Genomic DNA, 13,348 nt, shown 5'->3' on the forward strand with positions numbered 1-13,348 from the left:
TCGCTCCATTAAGATGAAATTCTCTACTGTCCTATTATCTGCCGGTTTGGCCTCGACCACTCTGGCCCAATTTTCTAACAGCACCGCTGCTTCTTCCACCGATGTCAGCTCCTCTTCAACTTCCTCCAGCTCAGTGATCATCACATCCTCTGAAGCTCCAGAATCTGATAACGGTACCAGCACAGTTGCTCCAACTGAAGCTCCAACTGAAGCTCCAACCACTGCCCTTCCAACCAACGGCACTTCCACCGAGGCTCCTACTGAAGCCCCAACCACTGCTCTTCCAACAAACGGCACTTCCACTGAAGCTCCTACTGAGGCTCCAACCACTGCTCTTCCAACTAACGGTACCACCTCAGCTTTCCCACCAACTACATCTCTACCACCAAGCAACACAACTACTATCCCTCCTTACAACCCATCTACTGAACTCACCACCGAGTACACTGTGGTCACTGAATACACTACCTACTGCCCAGAACCAACCACTTTCACCACGAATGGTAAGACCTACACAGTCACTGAGCCAACCACATTGACCATCACTGACTGTCCATGTACTATTGAAAAGCCAACCACCACATCGACCACCGAGTACACTGTGGTCACTGAATACACCACCTACTGCCCAGAACCAACCACTTTCACCACGAATGGTAAGACCTACACAGTCACCGAGCCAACTACATTGACCATCACTGACTGCCCATGTACTATTGAAAAGAGTGAAGCTCCAGAACCTTCTATCACCGTTACCGAATCAAAGGGCGCTACTACCGAACCATCCACTGCTAAGCCATCTACTGCCAAACCATCTACCGGTAAGCCATCTACTGCTCAGCCAAGTGTAACTGTCTCCACGGTTGCCCCAGTTTCACCATCTGCCTCTTCTCACTCCATCGTCATCAACAGCAACGGTGCTAACGTCGTCGTTCCAGGTGCCTTGGGTCTTGCCGGTGTTGCTATGTTGTTCTTATAAACGGTGGTGTTTGATACATACGCCTTTTCCTAATGTCCTTATTTAGCACTATGGTTATCCTTTTTTTTCTCATTTTTCAATTCTAGGCTTTTCTACCGAGCTAGCCCCATTATACCACCCCATTTTAATTGGCAAACTCTTTAATGGTTCAGAAACAACGGTTACCCATTTATTTTTCTGAGATTAATTTAAGAGCGCTATGTGTAAAACCTCTTTTCGTTTATGGCAAGCTCTTCTAAATACAACCGGGGTAGTTTAATGAGTCATACATAATCTTCATTTACACTATTTTTAGTTCTTAATTTTTTAATACAAATTCACTAATTCGCTCTTGTTACAACTATGAAGGCAGTCTCGCCGCAGTCGTTTCTATTCAACTATATTGATATGTAAATTCAGCCATTCATCAATATCGTCTATCGATATCACAAAGACTTTATTGGAGCTATCCGTGAAAAACCTTAGCACGGTTATCGAAGATTTGAGTAGAATGGAAAACGCTAGTAAATGTGAACAGCAAATTTTATCAAATTTGAAGTACCATTGTTTGCATAAACTGTGAGGATCCAGTTGCGCAAATTTATCATCTGAAAATTGCAAATGGTCATCAACTTCATTTATTAACAAATCGTGTAATTCTTCCTTCTCATCAGTTTTTTCGAGTGTTTCATGAAAGTGTTTACAGTATTCTTCGCATGAGCAAAACCAGTGGGCTATATCTACCAGTATTGGGGGTGCCCCATCGTTAGTATCCTTAACAATCAGCCGATATTCCAACGGCGAATCCAACGAGTCCGTATAAAACTTGTCAATCAACATATCAACCAACGACCTGGATACTTTGTTTTCCTCCTCATGGAACTTATCTAGTATATATATAAACATGTCTGACGATTCTAACAATGAAATGGCTCGAATAAAAAGTTCTCTTGGAAACATGTAGTATAGGAAGGATGCTATTACATCGTCTAATTTTGTGTCGTCATTCTGATCGACTAGCTTAGCGAATAGTTTTGAATATTCTATCGCATCCCTTGACATAGTCTTCCTAGACACTTATTTTTCTCTTTTTTCAACTCCTTCTTCATCTGCTGTTCATTCTTTTCATTTTTACCGGCCTGGCCTTAAACGGTCGTTTTCTCCGTACTAACTTCAATATATCTGCCCCATCATGCTACATTTCCTATTTCAATATGGGTTGAAGTAACACAACTGAGAACTCTGATTAGCCTAAAAATGGGTCCGTTTAAATTTAAATTCAAATATACAAGGGCACAACTGGAGATCTTTAGATTTTCCTTTTGTTTGCTGGCACCAGTGGCTGTGATGTACTATATTGGTACGGATACTGATAAAAAATTAAATGTCCCAGGATTCTGGCCAGACCCTGCAACGCTAAACCAAATACCAAAGGAACCCTATGAGATTAAAGCTGAACTGGCAAGGATGAAAAAAGAACGTTTAGAGAAAAGGCTCAGATTAGAGAAGAAATTACAAGAGGAGTTTGGAGTGGACCTTGAGGAAGAAAAGGAAAAAATCAGACGGGATTTAGCGCTCAAAAAAGGATGATGAGAAAGAACACCTGGAAACTGTATATTTATTTTCACCCACCCATTTTTTTTTCTATTTTGGATTTATTATTATTCTTACATGTACATACTTATATAGTTGTATTTCCATGAGGTCATTCACGCTTCTCTATATTCATTTTAAACCTCATTTATTTGCAGATAGTGCCTTATTTAATAGTATTGAAAGGAAAGAAGAAAACGCAAAACATCATTGGTTTTCTTCCTCATCCATGGGATTGTATATATTCTTCGATAATAGCCTATTTAGCTCATGCTTCACAAATTCTACTTTCGAAGGATCTACTAGAAGATGCGTATCGTCTAACTCCTCCAATACTATATCGCTCATTTTCGCGTCGATTTGTAGTATGAGTGCCTTGATAGACGGATCACATTGAATCAGTGCACCCTTCCTTGCTCTAGCCATAGTACTTTTGTTCTAAAGCGTAAACTTGGTGTTCCTTTTGTTGGAAGTTAACTGCAATGGAGTGCAGTTTGCTTACCTTTTTTCAATGAATACGATCCAATAAAAAAATTAGAAAAGGGCCACTTATACTGTTGCAAGTAATAAAAACAAGGAAAAAGCATTAGAGTCAAAGAGATTCGGTTGATAATAGACATTAATGACAATAGATAACCTCCAGGAGGCTTCCAATTTGAACCAAGAAAGGGGCAGTAGCGTAATTGGTGAAAGCGACTCCATCTCTGAGAGGGACCATGATGATAATATGGCGGAGACAGTTGAGGTAACTCCGCCAAAAGAGGTCAATGGTTACATACTAAAAGAAGCCGGGGAGACAATGTCTCAACAAGATAAAAGCACGGTTACAGTGATTGCGACGAAAGCAGAAGATGATGATGATGATGATAATGAAGTTGATAGTGAAGAAGATGATGGTGAGGAAGATGAGAATGATGATGAAGATGACGACGAGCCACCTCTTCTGAAGTACACAAGAATCAATCAACTCCCGAAAAACTTCTTTCAAAGGGATTCAATCTCTTCGTGTTTATTTGGTGATGCTTTTTTCGCATTTGGTACACATTCAGGTATTCTACATTTAACCACATGCACATTCGAGCCTATCAAGACAATCAAATGCCATAGGTCTTCGATACTATGTATTAATACCGACGGCAAATATTTTGCTACCGGATCTATTGACGGTACAGTTATAATCGGATCCATTGATGATCCGCAGAACATTACACAATACGATTTTAAAAGACCTATAAATTCTGTAGCATTGCATTCTAATTACCAAGCGTCAAAGATGTTCGTTTCTGGTGGAATGGCTGGCGATGTGGTGCTATCTCAAAGGAACTGGCTAGGCAATAGGATTGATATTGTTCTGAATAAGAAGAAAAAGGAAAAAACCAGGAAAGATGATCAATTTTCTGACGCTAGAGGCCCTATAATGGGGATATACATTATGGGTGACCTTATCTTATGGATGGATGATGATGGCATTACATTTTGTGACATTCCAACAAGGTCACAGCTCCTCAACATTCCATTCCCTTCAACGATTTTCAATGTTCAAAATGTGAGATCAGACCTGTTCAGACCGCACGTTCATTTCTTAGAAAGTGATCGAATTATCATCGGATGGGGATCCAACATTTGGCTCTTTAAAGTTTCTTTTACTAAAGATTCAAATTCGTACAAATTCAGCGATTCCAACTCTCAAAACAACAATATGGGTCATTTCAACCCTACTACAAATATAGGCTCTCTATTATCTAGTGCTGCCTCAAGCTTTAGAGGATCACCAGATAAAAAAGTGGAGTTGGAATGCAATTTCACTGTATCAATGCTCATTGCTGGGTTAGCGTCTTTTAAGGATAACCAATTATTATGTCTTGGATTTGATTTAGATGTCGAAGATGACGTAGGTGTTGATAAAAATAACAAGGGCCTGGATTTAGCTAACCAGCAAAAAAACTTATTGTTCAAGGGGAACGCTCCGGAATTAAAAATCGTTGATCTTTTTAATGGTGATGAAATATATAATGATGAAGTCATCATGAAAAACTACGAAAAATTATCTTTGAACGATTATCACCTGGGTAAACATATAGATGAAACAACACCAGAATACTATTTGATAAGTTCTAATGACGCTATCAGGGTCCAAGAATTGTCACTAAAAGATCATTTTGATTGGTTCATAGAAAGGAAACAATTTTACAAAGCTTGGAAGATCGGTAAATATGTCATCGGATCAGAAGAAAGATTTGGTATAGGATTAACCTTCTTAAACAATCTGGTAGCCAAAAAGGATTGGAGTACATTGATCAATCACTTGAACATTATTTTTGAAGAAACTTTAAACTCATTTGATTCTAACTCATATGACGCCACTAATAAAGTGCTGCAAGAATGGGCGGATACCATAGAAGTTTTGATCAAATCGGGAAAAATTATAGAAATCGCTCCCTTAATTCCCAAGAAGCCTGCTTTAAGAAAATCAGTATATGACGACGTGCTACATCACTTCTTGGCCAAAGATATGATCAATAAGTTTCATGAGTATATTAATAAATGGGATCTAAAGCTTTTTTCTGTTGATAATTTTGAGGAGGAGTTAGAAACAAAGATAGAGACCGCAAATGAGCCCGTAGCTACACATAGTGATGGAGAGTTCCATATTACTTATAGAACAGAGTTAGTCCATCTATATTTGAAAGAGAATAAATATACGAAGGCTATACCACACTTATTGAAAGCTAAAGATTTACGAGCTTTAACTATTATAAAAGTACAAAATTTGTTGCCGCAATACCTAGATCAAATAGTGAATATCATTCTTCTCCCATACAGGGGCAAGATTTCTAATATTTCTAAACTATCAATATTTGAAATTCAAACAATTTTCAACAAACCAATCGACTTGTTATTTGAGAATAGGCACACCATACCCATCGATAGAATATACAGAATATTTGAGCATGACTGTCCAAGGTCTTTCAACAAGATTTTATTTTGTTATTTAATGAAATTTTTAGACAACGATGACTCCTTCATGCTCAATCCCTATGAAAATCAGCTAATTGAACTTTATTCTGAATATGACCAACAAAGCCTATTGCCTTTTTTACAAAAGCACAATAACTATAATGTGGAGACTGCGATCGAAGTTTGTTCCTCAAAACCTGGCCTATACAATGAATTGATATACTTGTGGGGAAAAATCGGTGAAACAAAGAAAGCATTATCTTTAATCATTGATGAACTGCAGAATCCACAATTGGCCATTGATTTTGTTAAGAACTGGGGTGATTCGGACCTTTGGGAATTTATGATTAACTATAGTCTAGATAAACCTAATTTCACCAGGGCCATTTTAACATGTCCTGATGATACAAGTGAGATTTACTTGAAGGTTATCAAACGCATGTCGAACGATTTAAAAATTGACAATCTGCATGAAATAATCAGGCATATTGTCCAAGAGAACTCATTAAGCTTAGAGGTGAGGGACAATATATTGGTGATCATTAATGATGAAACGAAGAAATTTGCCAATGAATTCTTGAAAATAAGAAGTCAAGGTAAATTATTTCAAGTAGATGAAAGTGACAGTGAAACCATTGATGACTTCTAGCAGTAGCCGCAAGGCGATGTGGACTAATCTTACATGTCCAAAACGCGTACTATTTCACACACTTACGGACAAATAGTGGGTAGACGGGGAATTACTGCTTATCATAAAATGCAATTCTTAGATTAAAAAAGATTACATACAAAACACTTTGACGTTATTTACTCTATAATTTTTTCTTTTTATCCACTAGGAATTAAAATAGTGATAAAGAACAATAAGGATAATAATATTAGCAAAACCGAGAGTCGAAGATGAAACAAAAAAAAAATGAGAAATGAACATTGAGAGCTTAATAGGCATTTATATCTAAAAGAAACCTGTACTATCATGTATATGTAAGTTATTAGAGTCCGGAAGGGTTGAATCACCGACCGGGAGGTCCAGGTTATTGGCTGAGGTTGCGGCCGCCGCCGCCGCCCCAGATAGGAGAGTTTCTAAATGGTCTTGAGCATTTTTGCTGCTGTTTATTTTGATGCTTTTGCTGTTTAATTGTTTTTTAGTTTTCTTAATTCGTTTTAAAAGTGTCATATAATTGTAGTTGAGCTCATTTATTGTTTCTTTTGTCAGTGATATTACGTTTGATTCTGCGTGCTTCATTATGGTACTCAATGATTTGGCAATATTTATATTTGTTTGTAAGTTACTTAATATTGTGGTTGAAGTGGGTGACATACCAGAAACGGCACCTTCAAGATGTTCCAAACCAGATGGTGATGAAACGGAGGAAGTTGAACCCATCGGAGCTGGTATCATAGATCTAGCTGGTGCCCCTGTGGAGTGAATTGTTACTGGGGAGGGCGTAATTGAAGGAGAGGAAACTTCAGCAACAGATGATGGGTTATGTTGAAAGCCGTTTAAAGAGTTTTGAGACACGACGTTTGAGGAGGCGGTAGAATGTCCACCCTTAGATGTATCACTCAACAAACCATTCATATGTGGAACATCGAAAGTCTGAGATCGATTTCTTGATTCTAAAAGTGCCGTTGTAATTGAGTTTGAATTCGTCATGGTAGTACTTGAAGGAGCTTCATTGGCTGATTTATTCTGATCCGAGTTATTTTTATCGTTATTTCGAATAGCTGAAGAAAATACGTCGCTGAAATATTCTGATGGTGGTAGTTGCATATCTACACCGACAGCGGATAGATCCAAATCTGGACTTAAAAATAAGTTTGGCTTATCGATCAGTGTACTGACATTATAGTCGAGTGGACCTGGTTGTCTCATTGCATTGTATGGGTCGTTCAAAAGACCGTTGAAATTGACTTCATAATTACTGTCAACAACTAAGCCTGCACTTGAATGGTTCCTTTGTGGTTCCATGCTAGAGGCATTCGGCTGTCCAGAACTGCCATTTTTATTATTGTTTTCAACTGAATTCTGCAGGAGATATTTTGCATCATTACTACTGTTATTACTGTTATTAATATTATTATTACTACTATTATTAGTATTATTATCGTTGTTATTATTGTTGCTGTCATTACTAGCATTCCTCTTACTGTTGTTGTGATTGTCGTCGTGATTAGAGTTTGATACACCTAGCTGGTTGTGACTACCTTCATCTCCATTGGTGAAAACCGACAAATCAAAATTGTCATCATGAACCTCATCAACTTTTGAGGCTGTATCAAAATCAGGTTCACAAGGGTCCACAATAGCACTTTCTACTAGTTCTTCAGTGCTCAAAAAATTCGTGTTTTTGTTTTCAATGTTCAGATCCAAGAGCATCTCATATTCCCATTTTTTAACACAATAGTATTCGTCACACAATCTATTCAAGATGCTCTCTAGAACTTCGTTTTTTTTGAAAGCCATACTGACATTCTCGTTTAAATGGATCATTTCAGGAGGTAACAGACCGGAGCTTTTCCAGTTGGCTTTGATGGCATCAACAGGTATATCGTCCCATGCTTTCTTTATAAACTTGAACGCATTTGACATTGTCAGCTGACTCTGTTCGAAACTGATAAGGTATTTTTTGCCATCAGATAAGCATTCGTTTTGCTCAGATTTAGTTTTATTCTGAGCGTTTTTTGAAATTCTATTTTGCAAGTCAATGAGCGCCTCATATTGTTGAATTCTGTACCTCGTTTTAAACTCGTCCCAAACACCCCAGTTAAACGGCAAAAACTTTGAGTTGGAGGAAGTGTATACAAGCTTTATATTTTGCAAACGCAAATTGATTATTCTATGACAACATGAATCGTCCAAAACAATCCAAATCTTCCTATTCACTGCTACCAACCTCTTATCCCACCTGACTAACCAATTGTGAAAGAGATTACTGGTTAGCCACGCTTTCCTATTACTATGATAAGAAATGTCGAATTTCTTGGCCATCTTGGAACCTAACATCGATTGTGAGACAGGATCTTTTGGTTCGTTGGGAAAGTAATTTCTGAACGATTTATAACTATCGTATTTTCCTACAACGACGGGTTTTAATTTCTCCGACCCATCTAAATTAGAACAGAGCATTACAGTTGCGACCTCTATACGTCTTTGAATGCTACTTGCTTCGTATTGAGCATAGTCCAATGGTAAGTTATAAGAGAGAAACGCTTCGTCTAAAGTGAACAAATCCTTTGAAGGAATTTTGGCAAAGTAAGCTTTTAATACATCCCTTTCTTCAAATGTCCATACCTTAGGGGTCTTAGGTAATTCCTCATCTAAGACAGAGATATTGACATCCATTTTTGATAAAAAATTCGAAATCCATTTATAGCTAAAAGAACCATTTCCTTCTCGATGCTCCGCGGGAATTCTGTGCCAAACTGCTTGTGCAGTGTCTTGAATAATAGGCGAGGTAATAGGAATGCCATTCCACAAACTTTGGGAGATCCATTCTTGCAATATTTTCCGGACCAAAAGGTTATTTGGCTTTCTTAATCTATTTGCATCCTTCTCGTGCTCCTTACAGTTCATGTACGTAGATTTTCTAGCCAGTAAACGCGATATGGTACCTTGAGATGGGATTTTTGGCAGCTGAAACGTCTCATATGCCCATTTTGCCAATTCGAGTTGCGTCCACTTTGGATGCCTTTCTGCCATAAGACAGATATTATATCTCTGCTGAATGGAAAGCATATCGGTTATAATAAAGCTGTCCCCTATTGCTTATTCCTACCAAGAGTCCAAAATGCGAACTTGTCCCAATTGATCAAGTCTCTTGGCATAAATCATGCAGCTAATTTTTAGGCAGCTATTGGTTTTGATAATTTGTAACTTTCGCCTAATTGACTTCGATGGGCAAAGTCACTGAGAACGGAAATATGCAACAACAAATCTAATAACAGAACCATGAAGTCACAGCAAGAACCACTTTGAAGAAGAATAAAAAAATGATCGGTAATTGGAATATATAGATCTTCCACCCGTTCCATTTCTGCTCTGTAGGGAAATCAAACAATTATCGGGTTTTTAATAATGGGATGGAGTCATGGATAGGTACGGACATATAGCTCATCAAGAAGGCAATGTTTGTTACTATATGCAGAGGCTTTTCAAATACAACGCCTATTATAACGGGTCAGAGGATGTCCGAATGTTTGTTGGTGACTTGAAGTGCTGGATGAAATCTTCCATGTATGTTTGTGAGAAGTATTATGATAAGCGGCTATCGATGTTGTTCTGGAAAAATCATCCTCTGCAGCAATTACATCTTCTTGGCTGCATCGTTGGACTCCAGTATAAATGGATTGGCCGGCAAGAATTTATTTTATTTCAACTGGATGATTGTACATCAGCACCTTCGTCAATCAGTTTTGGTGGTGATTCAAGATTTTTAACATGCAAAGTCGCCAAGGACGTCATTATGTCAAGTTACTTAAGCGCGACCGATTTAACGGGGCTAACCGTTCATGTTTACGGACAAATAAGTCTAAATTATCAAGAACTTCGGGTTCAATGTCTGAAAACGTGTCACACCTTGGCGGAAGAAATAGATCATTGGAAAATGACAATGAATACTCGTGAGCAGCTTGATAAACCTTGGTCTCTCAGCGAGTCTGCAATTGGAGAATTATTTACTCAAGAGCAGGAGCGGACACCTGAGAAAACCCAATTTGAGATGGCGAATCAGAATTTTGTAAATTTGGGGTATAAGACTCCAGAGAGCAAAAGAAATAAAACCACTTTCATCGAGCAACTGCAAGAGGAACATATAAAGAATGAATTAGAGATTACGAGTCCTTATGGGAATAGCAATACTTCAACAAGTCTAAAACCTTTGTCATTTCAGTTTGTGTCCTCACTGAAAGACTTTCCTGATGTTGGTTATTCAAATTCTCCTGATCGAATCAATAATGATGATGAAAAATCACTAAAAGCACAAGAATGCAAAGGCGTAAGTTTACCAGTTACGGTCTCGAATAAGACATCGGCAAAGTCAAGCTTGATGCTGATTCTACTTGAACTGCGAGTGGAAGAGATATCTAGCTTCGATCTCTACGAACTACGAGAAGTACGAAGCATAGTAACGAGTTTAGCTTCATTTCATTTTCAACAACAAAATGTTATCATTATGAAATCTCTCGATACTTGCGAGAATGAAACGTTCCAGAACCTAGTTGATGGTCTCGCTAACCTGGGTTTGATAGAACTGAGAGGTGTAGCAAGTAAAGTGCTAGACTTGCTCCCACTAAGAAAACTATTCGATTACGCTCAAAAAAGAATACTGGTACTTGTGAAATTACAATGCTACACTGGTACCATTGAATTACATCATGTCCAAGAGAAGCTACATTTGCCGTGTATAACAATAAACGGAATTATTAGTGTTTTCAAGGAAGGCCTCAAGCAAACAGCAAATCAATATCCTCAGGTGCTAAAGAAGTGGTGGATTGATCTTAATTCCAAAAACGGTTCTGAAGACCAGAGAAACGGATTTTTATTGCATTTGGAATACGTCACAAATTCATAAGGTAATTAGATATCCATATCGTCAACAACGGTGCATCTCTTTATATTTGAAAAATTTTGCGATGAGGTTATAATGCCAAACATATAAAATCAACACATGTATATTATATATAATTCTACTATACAAACAAGAACACTAACCGGTTTTTAAAATGGCTTTATTCGACGTAGAAGGCTGGGATATAAAGACGAAGAATATCGCTTTCGATAACAAGACTAAAAAGTCGAAGGAGAGAAAAAAGAACAAGAATAGAAAAACTGACAAACTTACGAGAGAACAAAAGCTAAAAGAGGAGACAGAGGCTGAATTGAAGGAGCAAGTGGAAGATATTTCTCCTGAAGAACTAGTGGCAGATAAAACCCCAAAAAAGGTTGAAAAGAGTGGAAGAGAGGAAACGAACAATAAGAAACGTAAGCACGATGAAAGCAGTGCACCCGAACAAAGAAAAGCAAAAGTTGAACAACCTACAAGGAAGCAGTTAACTCCTTTACAACAGAAAATGATGGCTAAATTGACAGGCTCTAGATTCAGATGGATCAATGAGCAACTGTACACAATTTCTTCGGAGGAGGCGTTAAAATTAGTAAAGGAACAACCGCAATTATTTGATGAATATCATGATGGTTTTAGATCACAAGTTCAAACATGGCCAGAAAATCCTGTTGACGTTTTTGTCGATCAAATTCGTTTTAGGTGCATGAAGCCTGTCAATGCTCCAGGTGGGTTGCCAGGTCTAAAGGATAGTAAGGAAATAGTTGTTGCTGATATGGGATGCGGTGAAGCACAACTAGCATTAGAGATTAACAATTTCTTCAAAAGTTATAATAAAAAAGCCAAAAAGTACCTTAAAAGGCGCCATAAAGTTCATAGTTTTGATTTGAAGAAAGCTAACGAAAGAATAACTGTGGCCGATATCAGGAATGTGCCACTGCCGGACGAATCATGCACTATAGTGGTCTTCTGCTTAGCTCTAATGGGCACTAATTTTCTTGATTTCATTAAAGAAGCATATAGGATCTTAGCTCCTAGAGGTGAGTTATGGATCGCAGAGATTAAATCAAGATTTGGTGACGGCAGAGGAAATGAATTTGTTGACGCTTTGAAATTAATGGGATTTTTCCATAAAAGAACCTTTGATGAAAATAAGATGTTCACAAGATTCGAATTTTTTAAACCACCTGGAGAAATAATTGAGGAAAGAAGACAAAAACTGGAGAGAAGACAAAAATTCGTTGAAGTTGAGACAGAAAAGGAAGAATTAGAAAAGAAAAGAAAGAAAATCGCTGAAGGTAAATGGCTCTTAAAGCCTTGTATCTATAAGAGAAGATAGTGGTTTCATCAACTACTTTCATACTTGGTATTGTTTCCCTCTTTTTTATACTGTAGATTATATATAAAAAAATACCTGTGCAAAATGCATACGAAAATCAAGGTTGAGACTGTCCTTGGAAGAATGATTGGATATTGGCCAGCCTTGAAAGATTTTCAAAGCCCGGAATAGAAGGTAATGCGAACCAAGAATTGGTATCTTGGCCATCGGATTGTCCGTTGGCAGGTTCCCATTTATCGCAACAACGGAATCCATACGTGTTCCAAGCGGTCAAACAAACTGCTACGATGACTAAAATTAGGTAAAATATCTTTAATCTTAGAAGACACAACACAGCAAAGACACCCCAAATTATGGGCGTCACGTACATTGACCACCAGAATAACTTGGAGTCTATAGCATTTACCGGTGGACCTGGCGCATACTGCTTATATGATTCAAAAGTGAAATTAGAATTTTTGTTCACATCTGTGGAATCATACCACCAACGTAACTGAATCAGTTTCCTACCTGTTATATTTTTTGTCAAATAGAAATCAAAAGAAAGTAAAAGAACGACAGTGATGAATTGAGGTGTGAAGTTCAAAAACATTGAGCCTATGATATAGAATACTATCGGGATGGCCTTACCTGCCAGGTGAAATGACAATAGCAACGGGTGCGACGACTTTAAAATTGTACTGTAGAAATTCCTTGCCTGATCCATCTTAAATATGCAATCTCCAGCGCTATTGTGGTTTAAGTTAGCGATAACCGGTAAAGACCTATTTGAAACTACGCTGTTCTTCATTTTTCTCATGTCCAGTCGAAATGAAGACAAAATCCCTTTTCACTAGAAGGCGCTTTTGCGGACAAATCATAGGCTTAGAACTAAATAAATAGACATACACAAGATGCAAAAAAAGTGTTAAAAAAAAAAAGTGAGAATATATGTGT

The 13,348-nt window shown here is 37.8% G+C and overlaps 9 protein-coding genes across 9 annotated transcripts; 5 read left to right on the plus strand and 4 right to left on the minus strand.

Moving 5' to 3' along the window:
* Positions 1-13: 13 nt before the first annotated feature.
* On the plus strand, positions 14-979 carry SED1 (Sed1p; the record flags this gene model as incomplete). The annotated part of the gene is made up of 1 exon (XM_056232457.1): positions 14-979. One exon carries the CDS (start codon positions 14-16, stop codon positions 977-979), a length of 966 nt encoding a protein of 321 aa, XP_056086734.1.
* Positions 980-1,348: 369 nt separating this feature from the next.
* Positions 1,349-2,020, minus strand: SHU2 (Shu2p; the record flags this gene model as incomplete). The annotated part of the gene is made up of 1 exon (XM_056232458.1): positions 1,349-2,020. One exon carries the CDS (start codon positions 2,018-2,020, stop codon positions 1,349-1,351), a length of 672 nt encoding a protein of 223 aa, XP_056086735.1.
* A 195-nt stretch (positions 2,021-2,215) lies between these two features.
* On the plus strand, positions 2,216-2,548 carry PET100 (Pet100p; the record flags this gene model as incomplete). The annotated part of the gene is made up of 1 exon (XM_056232459.1): positions 2,216-2,548. One exon carries the CDS (start codon positions 2,216-2,218, stop codon positions 2,546-2,548), a length of 333 nt encoding a protein of 110 aa, XP_056086736.1.
* A 210-nt stretch (positions 2,549-2,758) lies between these two features.
* TFB5 (TFIIH complex subunit TFB5) lies at positions 2,759-2,977 on the minus strand (the record flags this gene model as incomplete). The annotated part of the gene is made up of 1 exon (XM_056232460.1): positions 2,759-2,977. One exon carries the CDS (start codon positions 2,975-2,977, stop codon positions 2,759-2,761), a length of 219 nt encoding a protein of 72 aa, XP_056086737.1.
* Positions 2,978-3,173: 196 nt separating this feature from the next.
* Positions 3,174-6,158, plus strand: VPS41 (Vps41p; the record flags this gene model as incomplete). The annotated part of the gene is made up of 1 exon (XM_056232461.1): positions 3,174-6,158. The coding sequence occupies one exon, from the start codon at positions 3,174-3,176 to the stop codon at positions 6,156-6,158; it is 2,985 nt and encodes a 994-aa protein (XP_056086738.1).
* Positions 6,159-6,464: 306 nt separating this feature from the next.
* PDC2 (Pdc2p) lies at positions 6,465-9,248 on the minus strand (the record flags this gene model as incomplete). The annotated part of the gene is made up of 1 exon (XM_056232463.1): positions 6,465-9,248. The coding sequence occupies one exon, from the start codon at positions 9,246-9,248 to the stop codon at positions 6,465-6,467; it is 2,784 nt and encodes a 927-aa protein (XP_056086739.1).
* A 352-nt stretch (positions 9,249-9,600) lies between these two features.
* On the plus strand, positions 9,601-11,082 carry STN1 (Stn1p; the record flags this gene model as incomplete). The annotated part of the gene is made up of 1 exon (XM_056232464.1): positions 9,601-11,082. The coding sequence occupies one exon, from the start codon at positions 9,601-9,603 to the stop codon at positions 11,080-11,082; it is 1,482 nt and encodes a 493-aa protein (XP_056086740.1).
* Positions 11,083-11,233: 151 nt separating this feature from the next.
* Positions 11,234-12,412, plus strand: RRP8 (25S rRNA (adenine645-N1)-methyltransferase; the record flags this gene model as incomplete). The annotated part of the gene is made up of 1 exon (XM_056232465.1): positions 11,234-12,412. The coding sequence occupies one exon, from the start codon at positions 11,234-11,236 to the stop codon at positions 12,410-12,412; it is 1,179 nt and encodes a 392-aa protein (XP_056086741.1).
* Positions 12,413-12,509: 97 nt separating this feature from the next.
* Positions 12,510-13,118, minus strand: TVP23 (Tvp23p; the record flags this gene model as incomplete). The annotated part of the gene is made up of 1 exon (XM_056232466.1): positions 12,510-13,118. One exon carries the CDS (start codon positions 13,116-13,118, stop codon positions 12,510-12,512), a length of 609 nt encoding a protein of 202 aa, XP_056086742.1.
* Between the last annotated feature and the right edge of the window lie 230 nt (positions 13,119-13,348).

Source organism: Saccharomyces kudriavzevii, assembly GCF_947243775.1.
Source record: "Saccharomyces kudriavzevii IFO 1802 strain IFO1802 genome assembly, chromosome: 4".
Classification (NCBI taxonomy): domain Eukaryota; kingdom Fungi; phylum Ascomycota; class Saccharomycetes; order Saccharomycetales; family Saccharomycetaceae; genus Saccharomyces; species Saccharomyces kudriavzevii.